Genomic DNA, 15,902 nt, shown 5'->3' with positions numbered 1-15,902 from the left:
GAGGGTTTCTGATGCCAGGCGGTGAGCCCTTCATCCTCCCAAGATCCCAGGGTTCCCTTGTCCACAGCCGCCCCATTCCGTGCTTCATGGCCTCCTCCCTGCAGTAAGCGTGGCTGTGGGTGGGAGGCAGCCCCCAGCCCCCTCTTTCCTGTTCTTCTGGGAGAGAAGCTCACAGGCCCTTTGACCCCATCGCCACGGGAGGCAGCGGAGAGCCGGTGTCTGGGAAGGTCCCCTTTGGGGCCAGGGTTCTAGCACATCGAGCACCGGCTAAACGCAGTCATCACAAACGGGAGCAGAGACAAAGGGGTCAGACCCCTCTCCTGCCCTGCCTGGTTCCCGGTGCCTTTAAATCTGTACTTTTAGAACAAAGAAAGTTGGGGATTGTCAGGGCCACCTCAAAGCGGCAGGTCGGAACCAACGCCCAAAGAAGCCGAGACCTTCGGGAAGCAGTGTGCTTGAGGAACCACTAGGGTAACTCAGGGCTCGGGCCTGGGCCACCAGGACTGGCACTTTCCAGGGTGTCAGAGCTGCAGCGTCTGCACCCACAAAGAGCAGGGACAGAGACACAGCTCAGAGGAAGTGGAAAGCAAGTCACACACGGGTGCGATCAGCTTCAGCTCAGTGAACAAGGAGCACCCCAGGAAGACAGGGCAGTGAGGCCCGGGTGAGGGCAGGGCCGCAGGAAGGTGAGAGAGTAGAGGGCTGGGCCTCTGGTCCCCTGGCTTCCAGGATGGGCTGTGTTTATCTCAGGGGCCACCGGGGGAATCACATCGGGGCAGAGAGAGCTACTCTAATCTCTAATGTCCTTTTTCAGACAGATCTTTTTTTTTGTTTTTTCCAATTTCTCTTTTTGGGGGACAGAGGGAATTAAGTTTATTAATTTTTTTAATGGAGGTACTGGGGATTGAACCCAGGACCTCATGCATGAGGCATTCTACCACTGCTCTATCCCCTCGCCTTCAGACAGATCTTGCTGAGGGAGTGGGAGCATGGGTGCTGGGCTCTTTCCTCTGCTTCCCACATGTGTGTGAGCATCCTTGCAAAGCGGGGTGCTCTGTGGCTCGCACACACTCAGCCAGGATGCAGAAGGCCCAGCAAACACCCACTTGCATAGAAAACCCAGAATCATCTACATAACAAGGGGGTCCAGGGGCCCAGCGAGCATAGCTTATCTCTGAGTTTCATGGGAATACTTCAAAATCCTCGTTGCAAAAGAAGGGTGCTGAGTAGGAGAGAGTGAAGAATTGATCTGAAGGCCTTGCTCCTCAAAGTGAGACCCCTGAGATCACTTTAAAAATGCAGACTCTCAGGCCTCCCCAGATGCCCCGAATCAGAATCTGCATTGGAGCAGGTTCCCAGGGGAGCAGTCTGCTCCTGAAGGTGTGGGCAGCGCTGCCCTGGGGCTCCGGGGTCCGGGGGAGGGTAACACCAGGCCTGACCCGCACGGTCCTGCCGGGGCTACGGGATGCTGGCAGCAGCTGTACCAGACCAATGCCAGGCCCCCGAGGAGCTGTCTGGGGAGGACCTCAGTGACCACCACGCGGAGGGCTGAAGGAAAATTCCTCAGCAAGGGAAGCCCCCAGATGGCTGAGGTTTTCCTGAACAGAAATACGGGACGCTGCGGAGCGGGCTGTGCTCAGGCGCTGCCACTCCCTGGTTTCCCAGCTGTGTCTTCTGTTAAATGGGTGTAATAAGGCCGGTCTTCAAGCTCGTGGTGAGGATTCATGAGAACGCGGAGGGGCCAGAGAGGGGTCTGGCCCGCAGCAGGTGCTCAGGCAAAGCTCTAAACAGCTCACAGGGGTTTCTGACACTGAGCGCACGTGCACACAAGGCCATCTGGAGCCCATCCCAGGGGATTAAGGGCAGTTAGGATCCAGGGTCTCAGGGGTTCTGTGGGAGGCCAGGAGAGTGTGTCTTGGTCTGCCTTGCTGGCTTTGGAGAAGAACGCGTACTGAACTACCTACGTCACTCTGTTTCCTGGATCCTGCCTACAGTCTAACAGGGCCTGCAGCTCCAGGCAGATTTCTCTGTCACGCCCCTAAGCCTGGCCCCTTTACAGCAAAACAGCCTTGGAGGCTGCCCATGTGGCCTCCAAACCCCAACAGCTGGGAGCAAAGCAGCTGGGAAACAAAGCCATTTGCCCACCATTTGCCCACCATTTGCTGAGCAGCTGTCATGAGCCAAATTCTCAGGAAAATGGGTCAGATGCAGGGCCTTACACACCAGCCTCTTGAAGGGAGGCGAATGCATTTGCACACATTGCGCACATGTAGCACGTGCCACCAGCTCATAAAAGCCCTCAAGGATTTGCAACCAGAGAAAAGCTTGGACACTGTGGGTGAGGCAGGGCGCGCACACGCAGAGGGAGGCTCTCGGAGCCCGGCACTGACACACACGCAGAGCGCAGCGGGCACAGCGAGGGTTGTGGAGGACAGAGATCTGGCTGGAACTCTCACTTCGTATCGGGCGCTGAGGGTGCTGGGTGACTCTGCATCCCTCTGGGTCCCCATCACCCTTCTCCACCCTGCTGGCTCCCTCCCTGCTGTCTCCTGGTTTGGCACTGCCTGAGTCCCTCTCCTAAGTCTCCTGTTGGTGACACTTCACCCACAGCTGCAGCTCCCACAAGTTCCAGAAACCTCTCCTCCCCTCATCCCCTAAGATCTAGGGTGGAAACAGCATCCCAAGGGTGCTGGTTGCTGAGTGTCTCCCCTTCCCTCCCTCGCTGGCTCCCTTTAGCCCTGCCTGCACCTCCGGGGAGAGTCCCCTCTGAAAACACTGCTCAGTTTCCCTTTTGATTGTCCCCTTAGGCCGTGACCACCAAATCTAACACTTCTCAGCTTTACAGCCTTGGGCTAATAGGAATCATTATTACATATAACTGTAACCACACGTCATCCTAAACACAGGACGCTTACAAGGAGCCGGAGTGTATTAAGGGTTTTTTGTGCTTCTTTTTTCTTTGTCAACTTAATGCTCACAACAATTGCACGAGACTGGCAGACTGCTGCTTCCCCCATTATTCAGATGGAGGAGGTGTGGCATGGCACTTCGGCCATCAGCTGGCAAAGGAAGAGTCGCCATCTGAACTGGAGTTAGTCTCATTGCAGAGCCCCACTCACCCAGGTCACTGCTGGGAGCTACTGTGTCCCCATCTATTTTAGACATTCTGAAGGATGAGGATGTAGGGAGGATATTTCAGAGAAAACACACAGGAGCTGGTGGAAATGGGACATGGAGGCTTGGGGAGAGGCGAGGACTAGAGCAAAAGAGGCAGCATTCACGGGTAGGGAAGAGTCAGTCGCGAGAACTGTAATCACTAAGGAAAAAACAGTAAAGCAAGAAGGCGCCGAAGGCAGAATCCAGGGGACAGGGACACTGACAAGGAAGGAGACAGAAGGAAGTGAACACTCAGACGGGACCGGAAAAGAAGGGAAGGGAGCTTTTCTGATTCCATCTGTCTGCCAGGCACAGTGCCCAGCACTGTAATTAAATTACGGACCCACAAGGGCATTCAATCTGAGGAAGGTGCTGTCTATCCCATTTCATTTAATAAATGAGGAAACTGAGATTTGCCAATGTTAATCACTACACATATATAAATAGATTACAGAAAAAAACAAATTTCTTCTGTATAGCACAGGGGAATATATTCAATATCTTGTAATAACCTTTAATGAAAAAGGATATGAAAAATAAATAAATAAATAAATGAGGAAGCTGAAGTTCAGCGTGGTTAAGGAATGCGTCTAAATACTTGGACTTCAGCAGCCGAGCCAGGATCAAACCCAGGGTCATCTGACTCCACTGCCTCTTCTGGGAGAATGAGACAGGTCAGGGCCCTCAGAAACCGCGGAAGGAAGGAATCTGACAAAAGGGGGAATTTAAGTGATGTCAACAGTGGTCACAGTTGATTTCAGCAGAGTCTAAGGGAGACACCTCTCCCCACTCGCTTTGCTTACCAGTCACAGGTAAATAATCTCTGACACAGGACGCATTTTCCAACCAAAGGGATATTTAGCCCAGCATCTGCCGCCTGCCTGTGGTTTGGTTGTGCTCCCACTCCCAGACATGACTTTATCCATCCTCTTACCTCTGGATTTCCTCTTGCTAAACACAGACTGCCAGATGATGGTCAGGGTGAAGAGCAGAACGCTCAGAATCCCCACGCAGCACACGAGCACGGCGTACACGTACAGGTCTGAAAGGCAGCGACACACAGGTGATCATCGGGATGGGACACATCAGAGGAGGTGCCCCAAATAAAAAAAAAAAATTTCACATAGATCAAAAGTCAACGCAAAATGAACCACAAGTTCAAATGCAAATTATAAACTAGAACACATTTGGAAAAACACACAGGTAAAAAAAATCTTCAGGATTTAGGTCTAAGTAGAGAAATTTTAGACTTGACACCAAAAGCACCATCCATACAAGGAAAACTTGATAGATTAGATTTTATCAAACTTAAAAACTTGCTCTGTAAAGACTCCTGTAAAGAAAATGAAAAGACCAATTACAGACTGGGAGAAAATATTTGTAACCCACATACCCAACAGAGGACTTGGATCTGTAAGACCAAGAACTCTTACAATTCAACAGTAAAAAAGAAACAATAATCCTATTAGAAAATGGACAGAATTACAGAGACATTTCACCAAAGAGAATATACAGATGGCAAATGAGTACATGAAAAGATGTTCTTTCTTAACCATAAGAGGGCTGCAAATTTAAACCCCAATGAGATATTCCACACGCTAAAATAAAAGCTGGGACAATATCAAATGCTGACAAGGATATGGATAAACTGAGTCACACAGACATTGCTGATGAGAATCTAAAATGGTACCCCCACTCTGGAAAACAGGCAGTTTCTTAAAAGATACAGCTATAACTCAGCGATTGCTCTCCAGGGCATTTGTCCAAAGAAATGAAGAAATTTTAAGTTCACACAAAAACCTGTATGTGCATGTTTATAGCACTTTTACTCGTAATAGCCAAAACCTGGAAGCAGCCCAGATGCCCTTCAGTGGGTGAACGGGTAAACAAACTGTGGTCCCTCCACACCATGAAACTGCAACACCCTGCGATTAAAAGGGAACAAACTGTTGGCACTGAGTGTTCTGCGGAGTGGGAATGAAAATCCCCCAAAGTTACATACTGTATGATTTTATTTATATAACATTCTTGGAACGACAGAATGATAGAAATGGAGAACAGATTAGTGGTCACTGGGGGTTAAGGAAGGAGTGGATGGGAAGAAAATGCATCTTGCTCTCAGGGTCCTTTGCAGTGATGGGGATGTTCTGTATCTCAGTTGTATCAAGGTCAACATCCTGGTTGCAATATTAAGCTTCAGTTTTGCACGATGATTCCATTAGGAGAAACTGGATAAAAGGGCACAAACTGGTACAAGGAATTTCTCTGTGTTACTTATTAGAAATCTATGTTAATCTACAATTTTCTCAAAGGGAATTTGTTTTACGTTCCAATAATTAACTCACATTCGTGTACCTCTCAGTTAAGGCTGCTATGACAAAGCACCATAGATTGGGTGGCTTAGACAACAAACACGTATTTCTCACAGTTCTGCAGACCAGGAAGTCCAAGATCAAAGCTCTGGCCAGTCCAGTGTCTGGTAAGGACTCTCTTCCTGGTTCGGAGACATCATCCCTTGGTAACCTCACGTGGAGGAGACAGAGAGCGAGCAAGCAAGCTCTCGTGGGGTCCTTTCTTATAAGGACAGTAACCCCCTTCATGGGGGCTCCACTCTCAGGACCCAATCACCTCCCAAAGGCCCCGCCTCCTAATACCACCACATTGGTGGGGGCTTAAGATTTCAACATTTGAATTTTAGGGAACATGAACATTCAGCCCATAATAGTATGCATTCATTTCTGAAGCTTCAATGAACAGCTTCATCACCAAGCCAATTGATAAAATGCCCAAACCGCTCAGAAACTGAAAGAGAAGCCAAAAGTATTATTTTACGTTTCTATGAAGCAAACAGCCGCAGACCAAGAAACTCATGGTTACCAAAGGGGAAAGGGGGTGGGGAGGGATAAAATGGGAGTCCGAGATTTGAAAATACTAGCTACTATATCTGAAAGAAAACAAGTTCATACTGTACAGCACAGGGAACTATATTCAATATCTTGTAGTAAATTACAGTGAAAAAGAATATGAAAATGAATATATGTATGTATATGTATGACTGAAGCATTATGCTGTACACCAGAAATTGGTACAACATTCTAAACTGACTACACTTCAATTTTTTTAAAAAGCTGCAGATATTTGAAGCCAGTAAATGTTTGAACTTAGCAAAAATGTTTCTCTGCTGACTCAAATTTCTTTAGCCAACAGACATAGTCTATTGCCTGCTCTTACGTATGAGAAATATAACGATGGCCATCCAAAGGTCTTCTCCTCAAGAAGTTAGAGGGCTGTAGTATACCTGAACCATAGAAACACATCCCCAGAACCAGAAATAGGCAGAGGAGGGACCCATCCATCTTGGGGAGGTGGGAAGGGCTTCCCAGAGGACTGGACCTCTGTGGTGAGTTGCAGTTAAATGATACAGAAAATGCAAAAATGGGGAGAGAGAATAAAAACAGAGGAAGAAATAGAGAAAACAGAGGCAAAGAGAAAAAGTTACCAGCTATCCATCACTCTGGTATAACTACTGCTAACATCTGGTGTACTTTATGTTGTATATGTTTGCTATTTTTCAATTAAGATCATACTGCTTTTTATTTAAATCTCATTTTTCTCATTACGTGCTCTTCAAAAACATGATTTGAATTTTGAAAAATATGATAAAAGTCTGTCATAAAATATATCACAAGGAACTTAACAATATTTTGTTGCTGGCTATTTAAAGTGCTTCTGACTTCTCCGTGATAAATGATTCTGTGATGAGCACTCACAACCTTAAACCTTAATGTTGCGTTAAGAAGAAAGTTCCTGGAAAGCAGAATTGCGGAGTCAGCAAGAATGCACGGTTTGTAAAGCCCTCGGGACCCGGAGAAGCAGTTAGTTAAGTGCTTAAACTCAAAAAGCAAGCAGTAAGCCTGCTGGGATGGCCGGCTTCCAGGGCGAGCCTGGAGAAGCAGGTAAGGCTGTGGTCAAGGAGAGGGAAGGAGGGGGAATGGGATGGAACCAGACATCTCGCGTTCCTTGGACTCTGCCCTCCCTGACCCGCGCCCCTGGGAGGCCTGGGGTACCCTCTGCCCCCGGAGTGCCTCCTGTGGTCTCGGGCTCAGCCAACATTTTCGCCCATGCTAGTTCGAGTGGGTTTCTTAGGAGGAAACTTAGAAGCCTGGACTGAAAATGAAATAAGCAGAAAGCGCAGTAGGACAAGGCTGCAGGTGGAAGGAGCACCTGACTAATATTTAAGGGAGCAGGGCAGGTGGGTGGGAATGAGGAAGTCTCCTTCAGAGGGAGCAGGAGCCAAAGAGGAACAAGGGAGAGTTCTAGAAGCCAAGACAGATTCCCCAAGGGCATCAAGTGATGCTGGGAAACACCCTCTGGGTTTTCCCACTAGGAAGCTGCTGGGAAAGTCCTGGAGGAAGGCCCATCCGGTGGGAATATACGGACAAAGCCGGGTTACGGGGGTTGAGGAGCCCCAGGGGCTATGAGGAGGTTGAGACAGAAAAAGAGGAAGCTCTCTCCTATAGCTAAGATCAAAGCTGCCTTTCTAAATGGACACCTGCGGCTGGGATGTGTGGGCTTTGCAGGTTAATATGACAGAGAACCCTGGGAGTGATCAGTTAGGAGACAGGCTTGGGAATCTATTTAAACAACATGAAACTCCAAGGAGTGGAGCCGACATCACAGACGGGGACTCATGACAGGATACAGGACGGGCCAGAACACGGAGGACATATGGCCAGTCCTGGATTTACACACTGCCGAGCAAACGACTCCAGAACAGGACTGCGGAGCCGTTTCTGGCACGGGAGGCTGGGAAGCGATGTGGTCACAGTGCCAGGAAGACAGAATGGGGGCAGGTGGGAGCAGCATCTGCCCAAAGGGATTCCGGAGACGCGGGACCCCGGACCAAAAGGCAATGACAACTCGGCTTCCGTCCTGGGCTGCAGAGAAAACCTGTCTTCCTAAAGTCCTGTGCCACTGGAGCGGAGCGACCGGCCCCGCGAGCTCACCTCTTCCTCAGAACTTCCTTTGGTTTCGGGACTGCGGGAACCCAAGGGGGACAAGATCGCAGCGAGAATCTCCCACACATGCCCCCAGAAGCATCTTGCCGACATCTGTGGCCTGCTCTCAGGCAGGAGGCCAGGGGCTCCAAGAGGGCTCACATGATGGTTTCAGATCACAGCCTCCTCAACGTGGCACAGAGGGGGCTCTCCACAGGCAGCCACGGCTGCAGACTCATAAAACATCTGGCCAGTCCGGAAGGCTCAGCTCCAATGCCAAGTACACAGGCCCTCGGGCCGTGGCCACCGGCCAGCAGGCCCCAGCCTCCCACATGTGGGGTCCCCACAGGCCTAGGATGGCTCTCTGTTGTATCCTTGAAGCCACAGATATGTTAAAAAGGGTCACCTTGCAGGAGGAGAAAAAGCTCAAAAAAAAAAAAAAAAACCCCAAAACAAAAAAAACACCTGAGTTTCCCTGGATTGGGTAGCAGCCGGTACCCCGAAGTTCTCATTTTTCACCCTGTTCCAAGCATTCCTTTGCTGCAGAAAGGCAATCGCCCTGCTGTATCTTCTCAGAACACTAAAACCACCTCCCCATCTTTCTCTGATAACAAAGGTTAAGCCCTGAGCCATTTAAGGCCGGGGCCACAAACTCCTAACACTCCAGGGACACCTTTTTTTGCCAGCAGGCCAGAGCCAAGCTGTGCTCGGTGACAAAGGCAGCCGCAGCGAAGTTCCAGACGCCACTCCAAAGTTGTCCTGTCTTCTGACTTTACCTTTTACGTAAACACCACTTTAATTAAAAATGTTGGCTCATAGGTTTTAAAACTCAGACCAGGCCAAACAATACTGAATCCAAGCCTTCGAGTCCAAATTTAACAAAACATCTGCACTTCACTAGATCTGGGACTAGCTTTTAAAATACCACCTACGCCAGAATACTCCAACTAATTCTAAACACCTTGTTCTAGTCCCTGAATTCACTTGCAGTTTTGTCCTCCGCCATCGGACTTCCAAAGGCACCAATGTCATTGTCAGACTCCATTGCAAGCCACCATGCAGAAAATATCTTCCCACCACCCTCCAGCCCAAGCCTCCCCAAAGCAGATGGTGGGGCCGGCAGGCTGGAGCGATATGCACGCGGCAGGGAGGCCAAGACGGGGTGCACAACGTCTGCGTGCCAGCTCCCATCCTCCCAGAAAGCCAAGCCACGCCAGGCCAGGCAGAGTGGCCCCAGTGAGAGGGAGACAGGCACACCTGTTGCCGGGCAACCCAGAGGCCAGCTGGAGTATTCAGAGCTGCTTGGAAACCCAGCGACCCCAGCATTCCTCAGCACAGGGAAGGAACCCAACTCCCCACTGGACCACTGATTCCAGAAAGTCAGCGTCAGTCCTCTACATTTCCAGGGCAAATACAAATGCCTAGATCGTAGTTCTGTCGAGAAACCCGCATACTTCTACTAACTTTTTTATCCAGCCGATAATATAACATCTTGCTCGGGGAGAGAGACCTGAGCAAAAGCCCACAGGGATTTTAACTCACTCAGCATCTCACCAAGAGGCCTGACAATGCTTTTTTTGTGCTGCAGGCACACAGCCAGGCCGAGCTAAGCCCTGGGAGGATGCCTATCCATCCGCAAGCCCCCAGGGCAGCTCTCCCATCCAGGAACAAAAGGGCAGAGGCTCCGAGTCAGGCGCCAGGGAATTTCAACCACACCCCTGACCTCGCCAACGCTGCGGCGGGGGTTAAAGAAGCAAAAGCCTCGGATGCTGCGGCTGCCACTGCCGAAATCACAGGGCAAGAGCACTTTGGAAACAGCTGCTCTGAGCCATGATCCTAAGATATTCATGAATGACTGAAGCATTGTGTTTACACCAGAAATTGACACAACCGAAACTAACTAAGCTTCAATTAAAAATAAACCCAAAAACAATTCCGATTCTGCTTGTCTGAAGGGACCCAAGGCTCTGTGAGGCAAAGACAGTGCAGGCTACAGATTTTGTGTGAAGTTAGGTCAAGAGTAACCCTGATATTCTGCAGCAACAAGTCAATTAAAAGTAGTATTAATTCTATGAAGTATTTCAGAGATGCTGACTATGCCACAAGGCGCGTGGGGACTAAATGCTACAATCCTTCCAAACATAGAAAGTCTTGGTTTTTGCACCACGGTATTTTCAAAGTACAGTCCTCAGACCACTTGCACCAGAAACACCTCGAGCCCTGATGAAGTGCAAACTCTTTGATCTCTTCCTAAATGTAATAATCAGATTCAAGGAGGGAAGGGCAGCCCAGAGTCGAGGTTAAAATCACTTCCCCCCGGGATACCCTTATGCACCTGATGATAAATGGGGCTCCCGCTGTTACACCTGCCAGTGACCCACCTTAGGGAACCCCCTACAGGACATCTCCAGATGCCCACCCCTCCCCCAGGCCTGGGTCAAAGGGCAAACTCAGAAGTACAGGTACATCAACTGCTTTTTCTACTGCTTCACTCTGTGAGGAGGAAAGTCACTCCTCTCTGCTAACAAATCGGCATTCACCGAACAAAAAGGGTAAGGGAAGGAATAGGGGATTATTTTACTTGGAGAAGGTCATCAAATGAGGAAAAAGTCAGCTACAAAACGTGCGGAAGAAAAGGCAGGGCATACAAAGAATCATTGTTAGAGCAAAGCGCAGCCTGAGAAGTGCAACATCTATGACTTCAAAAGGAAACAATAAACCCTAATGGCCCACCTGAGCCGCACCTTATGAGCCGCAAATGGCGTTCATGCCCACGGTTACACTTTTCTGAGAAAGTGCCTCAGTCCACTGCTTTTCACTAGCTGTTGGAAGAGGTGGGGTTGGATCCAAGTGCTCCCCTCCAAGGGCAAGCTCTCATTAACTGTGTTCATTTTGAACAGCCCCAGGTCACATGTCTCCTTCGATCCTTTTGGGAAGGTCTATGCGTCATCAATAAACGTGATGCCTTCGCAAGATGTAACCCTTCACAATTTCCTGATCGCATCTTAACGTTAATCCATTTTTTTGTTTGTTGGCTGTTTTTTGCTGTTGTTGTTTTTCACTGCTCTGCCTGAGAACTCACAAAGTGCTTCCTTTCATTGCTTATGGTCATAATCCTCAACCACTTAACAATACTAATTTCTGTGAGTTTTCCACATGCTAAAGCAAGCTTTTTCGACCTTGGCACCCTTGACTTTTGGGGCCAGATAATTCTTTGCTGTTAGTGGCTGACCTGTGCATTGCAGGATGTGTAACAGCATCCTTGACTTCTACCTGAGAGATGCCAGTAACACAAAAATACTAGGTGTGGCAACCAAAAACGCATCCAGACATTGGCCCTGAGAGGGACAAAAATCACCTCCTGTTGGGACTCACTGCCCTAAGGCTCCAGTCTGTAATTAGAATCACCCAGAGGTCTTGTTAAAACCCAGATTGCAGGGCATCACCCCAGAGATTCCGATTCCATAAGCGAGGGTGGCACCCAAACACAGTGCATCTGTAACAGGCTCCCAAGTGATGCTGATGCTGACAGGATGCTGATGCTGCTGGTCGGGAACCAGCTTCGGCAAACAGCCCTCTAAGGCCACAGCTGCATGCTGGAGTCACGTGAAGAGCTTTTAGCAAGTTCCAACTCAATCAGGATCGCTAGAGATGTGGTGCAGGCATCGCTGTCTTTAAAGCTCCCGGGTGATTCCAACATGGGTTGCAAATCACTTACTGAAGGTTTATAAATGTTTGCAGAACCCCAAACTCCTTAAGAAACCTGAGATGAAATTAGCCACAGTACGTGTACTTTGCATTTGTATATTACTCGAAGGTCCCTCCCTAGTATCACGTAGGAGTAGGAATTCTGCAGCAAAACAATCTGCCCCAAATTATGCAGACTGGAGCTTTCGCCTCTACCCTTTCAAAACCCATGGGTTGATACCACCAGGGATTCCCACTCTACTCTTGAGTAAGTCTAGGGCAAGAAAACCATTTGATGTTAGGACAAAACTAAGAAGTCCAGGGTCTGTCTTTCTTTTCTATTCCTTTCCCATTATCTAAAAGAAAGGCTGTGTCTTATAATAAAGAATCAGGCAAGCATTACCTTCAAAAAATGCCCAGGTCTCTTTCTTTTTCTCAAAGGATGAGTCTTCAGGAGCTTTGAGGGAAATCACTGTAAGACAAAAAGGAAATGGCATAGCATGAAATAAAGTAGCTTCTGGAGGGACCCACAGTGCAGCCCAAAGTAATGTCACATGGTATATACAGCGCTTCCATTTACAAAGTAACTTTCACATTTGCAAAACCGTATTTAACTGTCACAACTCACATGCCAGACTTGCAGGTAACAACTGAGAGACCAGAGAGGGGAATTAAGTTGCTGGGACTCAGTTCAACAGAAATCCCACTTGCCCCATATACCTGCAAAATTAAGAGCTCCCCAATGGGAATTCCAAGAACCGAAACATTATTTACTTGACCATTTTAATGGACATCTTTCTAAAATGTAGTGTTCTTGCCTGGGAACCACTAGATAGAGAAGCCTGAGGTCATCTGATGACTCTGAGTCAGTGCCAGAAACCCAGCAACAGGCATCTGATTTTGAGATTATTGCGTCTGCTTTCAGTCAGTGGTTGATCACTGAATTCACTTTCAGTGCCTGCTTTCAACAGCCAGGGAAATAGAACTGAGTTACACTGTGTTATGGCTTGGACATGACAACCAACCCATTTAAAATATGGGCAGTAGAACTGAACAGACATTTTTCCAAAAGAGGAACTGCAGATGGCCAACAGGCCCGTGAAAAGTAGTTGCTCAACACCACTAATATCAGGGAAATGCGAATCAAAACCACAGTGAGACGTCATCTCACACCTGTCAGAATGGCCAGCATCAAAAAGAACACAAATAACAAAAGTTGGCAAGGATGTGGAGAAAAGGGAACACTCGAACGCTGTTGGTGGGAGTGTAAATTGGTGCAGCCTCTATGAAAAACAATATAGAGGTTTCTCAAAAAACTGAAGAACAGAAGTGTGTTGAATTTCTTCAAAGAGTTGAGTGTCCCTGACGACTGGGCTCACTCACTGCTCTTCTCTGCACTCTATCTCCATAGTCCTTCAGAGAACAATTAGGGTAGCTGAAATAAACATGCACATACACAATTGTGTAATTATGTAATATAAATGTATTTATGAAATAGAAATATGCAATTAGGAAAGCTGAAGTACAGTTTTTTTTTTCCAGCTTTTCTAATTGTTCTCAGAAGGAGGACTTCGTTCTGCTCTGAGCTAGTCCGCCATCAGTGGAAAAGAACACTTCTTCCATTAGAACCTAAATTCCTTAAAACCAGAAGCTGGATGGTCTACCTCGATGTCACCATCTTTTGGCACGCTGCCTGACAGCTGGTAGGTGCCTGGGAAATAAATGAACGACCTATTTCTTTCTGATGGCCCCACAAAGGAAGCAATGTTAGGTCTTTCATGTGATATTAGCATGTCAGACAATTTGTCCATCATTCTTCCTGCTTAATTTGCCCCACCCACAGCAACTGTAATCCACTTACTGCCAGAGCAACTGACCAGAGTCCCCCTTCAAGAACTTAAACTAAGAAACAGAGTACATACATATGGTTGTTGTAAGCCCTGGAAGTGAAAAACCCTGTGGACTTTGGGGTGGGCGGCTGTGTTTGGAAAAGCAAGGAGAGGGCAGAACCTGCAGGAGGAAGAGGGAGGTGAGAGGACTTAATCTTGATGGCGCTCTGGGTACCAAGAGGGCTGATGGGTTGTTTGCTAACCTGGTGCTCCATCCATGAGCTCTGTATCCTTAAACCATCTCCGCCTCCCTTCTGAATTAGCTTGAATGGATTTTCATCTTCAGCTAAAAGAGCCTAGGCTAGGATAACCGCAGAGTTCTACTGAAGACAATATTGAAATGAGGGAGAAGTGTATCTCCAAGGACCTCAGTTTCCAGGAAATCAGGGATGCCCATCATGGTCCAGAGCCATCTTTCATTTTTCCCTTTCAGAAATTGTGGGCCCTTGATTTAGTCCAATTACAACTCCCTTTGCCTTATCTGGGATAGAAGGTAACAAGGTCCCGATGGGCTTATGGAGATGTGTGTCGGGAGAGCCAACAATCTGGGATTCGAAGCTAAGGGGGCTCTAAGTAAGTTACTCATGGATGTTTCTCATCTCTCTCCAGAAGAGCTATTTTATGGGAAAAGGCAGCAACTTTGCTCAGCAAATGATGATCAGCAATACTGGTCCTAATCTTATCTGTTCCCACAAGAAAGAAGAATTTTCACATGAACTCTGCCAGAGCTTGAGAAATTTTCCCAAGGTTCCGCGTAGCTCTCTTGTTTCAGCTGCTAATCCCGTGCTTTCTCAAAGCGAACATGATACGCTGTCAAGCCGCACGTCGGAGTTCACAGACTGTAAGGAAACACGCTGTGGGATACGGCCAGGGCTTTGCAGTGGACAAGCAGCGGGTGCCTCGACTGTATTGGCACACTTCCCTCTGTGGCACAGCGGCCCACGCAAACCCAGATTTACCACGATCAACCTGGAGATGCTGAGTGGAAAAGGCCACCGCTGGGGAGACAGGATAAAAGAGGATGGAACGCTTCCTTCAAGGAAACATTTTGCTTGAGCAAGGAAAGGGTGGCAAATTTTCTAATCACCTATTATTAGTGTTGGTCAAAGATTTTCTAAGATGAAATGCAAACTTTCTGATCAAAGAGCATTTGGAATGGTTTCCGATGAGTTTAGCCATCAGAAGGCTGTGGCCTTTTATCTACCACTTTCAACTGTGTTTGCCTCACCTCGTGATCCAGCTGGACTCCCAGACACCTGGGAAGAAGGCGACAAGCCATACCCAAAGTCCTGGCTCTTCCTGAGAGCAGTGAAGACTTCCAGGAGGACTAAAGGTCCCCACCTTCTGACAGCGACCTATGACTGGGGCAGTTCTCAGCCGAATCCCTCAAAGATTAGGGAGTCACGTGCATTCAGCCAGCGTTCGAACCAATGGGCTGTCTTGCAGGGTCATGATGGCAGGTGGGGGCCCCACTCCTGTGTGCTTGGGTTTCCAAGGTGCGGAGGAGGATTGGGACTTCTGTCCCTCCCCAGCAGGGGGCATGACTGAAATAACACCGCTTGACTCTCCCCCGACTCCCATCTCCACTCACCCCTCTTACTACCCTTGTGGGGGGACGAGGAGCCCCTGATCCAGGCGAGCTTCTGACACACTGCCCTCTGAGTGAGAGGAACGTGGCCCACACCCTGCTCAAGGTGGCCTCCGTCTTGCCACGTGCTCTGAGCCCAGCCTCTTAGCCAAGAGCTGATGTGGGGCTGGGCAGCATGCACCCCTTGGGAATGTTCATCACCTCCGCTCCCCAGAGATCCTTGCCTCTTCCATCCTTCCAGCATCCAGCGCTCCTGTGAGGGAGGGCGGTACAAGGGCCACCTCTCCCCACAGGGCACAGGGCCTGGGAGGAGGGTGGTGGAGCTGATCAGGGAAACAGAAGGAAGCCCAGTCGGGCCACAGCACCAAACCACTGTTCGCAGTCCAGCTTTATCAGAAACAAGGTGGGCATTTTGATTGCTGCCTCCTGTGCCTATTTACCAGTCGGTCTGGGCTAACAGTGTAAAAGAGAAACAAAGAGCACTCAAGAGTTAAGTCATCAACTGACCTACTGACTGCTCTGTAATTTCCTGGGGGCCCGGTGCCCGGTGGGCAGAGCCTGGCTGACCTTCTGGTGAGGAGGTGA

The 15,902-nt window shown here is 48.7% G+C and overlaps 1 protein-coding gene across 2 annotated transcripts in view; it reads right to left on the bottom strand.

Annotated features, from left to right (window-relative positions):
• VSTM4 (V-set and transmembrane domain containing 4) overlaps window positions 1–15,902 on the bottom strand; it is an 88,250-nt gene that overhangs the window by 51,412 nt on the left and 20,936 nt on the right. For both annotated transcript variants that reach the window (XM_072971166.1, XM_072971168.1), the window contains exons 3-4: window positions 12,244–12,312; window positions 4,091–4,198 (exon numbers count right to left, since the gene is read on the bottom strand). In XM_072971166.1, coding sequence (XP_072827267.1) covers window positions 4,091–4,198; window positions 12,244–12,312 — 177 coding nt within the window. The remainder of the gene's footprint in view (window positions 1–4,090; window positions 4,199–12,243; window positions 12,313–15,902) is intronic.

The sequence above is a fragment of the Vicugna pacos genome, chromosome 11 (assembly GCF_048564905.1).
Source record: "Vicugna pacos chromosome 11, VicPac4, whole genome shotgun sequence".
In the NCBI taxonomy this organism is placed as follows: domain Eukaryota; kingdom Metazoa; phylum Chordata; class Mammalia; order Artiodactyla; family Camelidae; genus Vicugna; species Vicugna pacos.
This window is presented reverse-complemented; position numbering and strand designations above follow the sequence as displayed.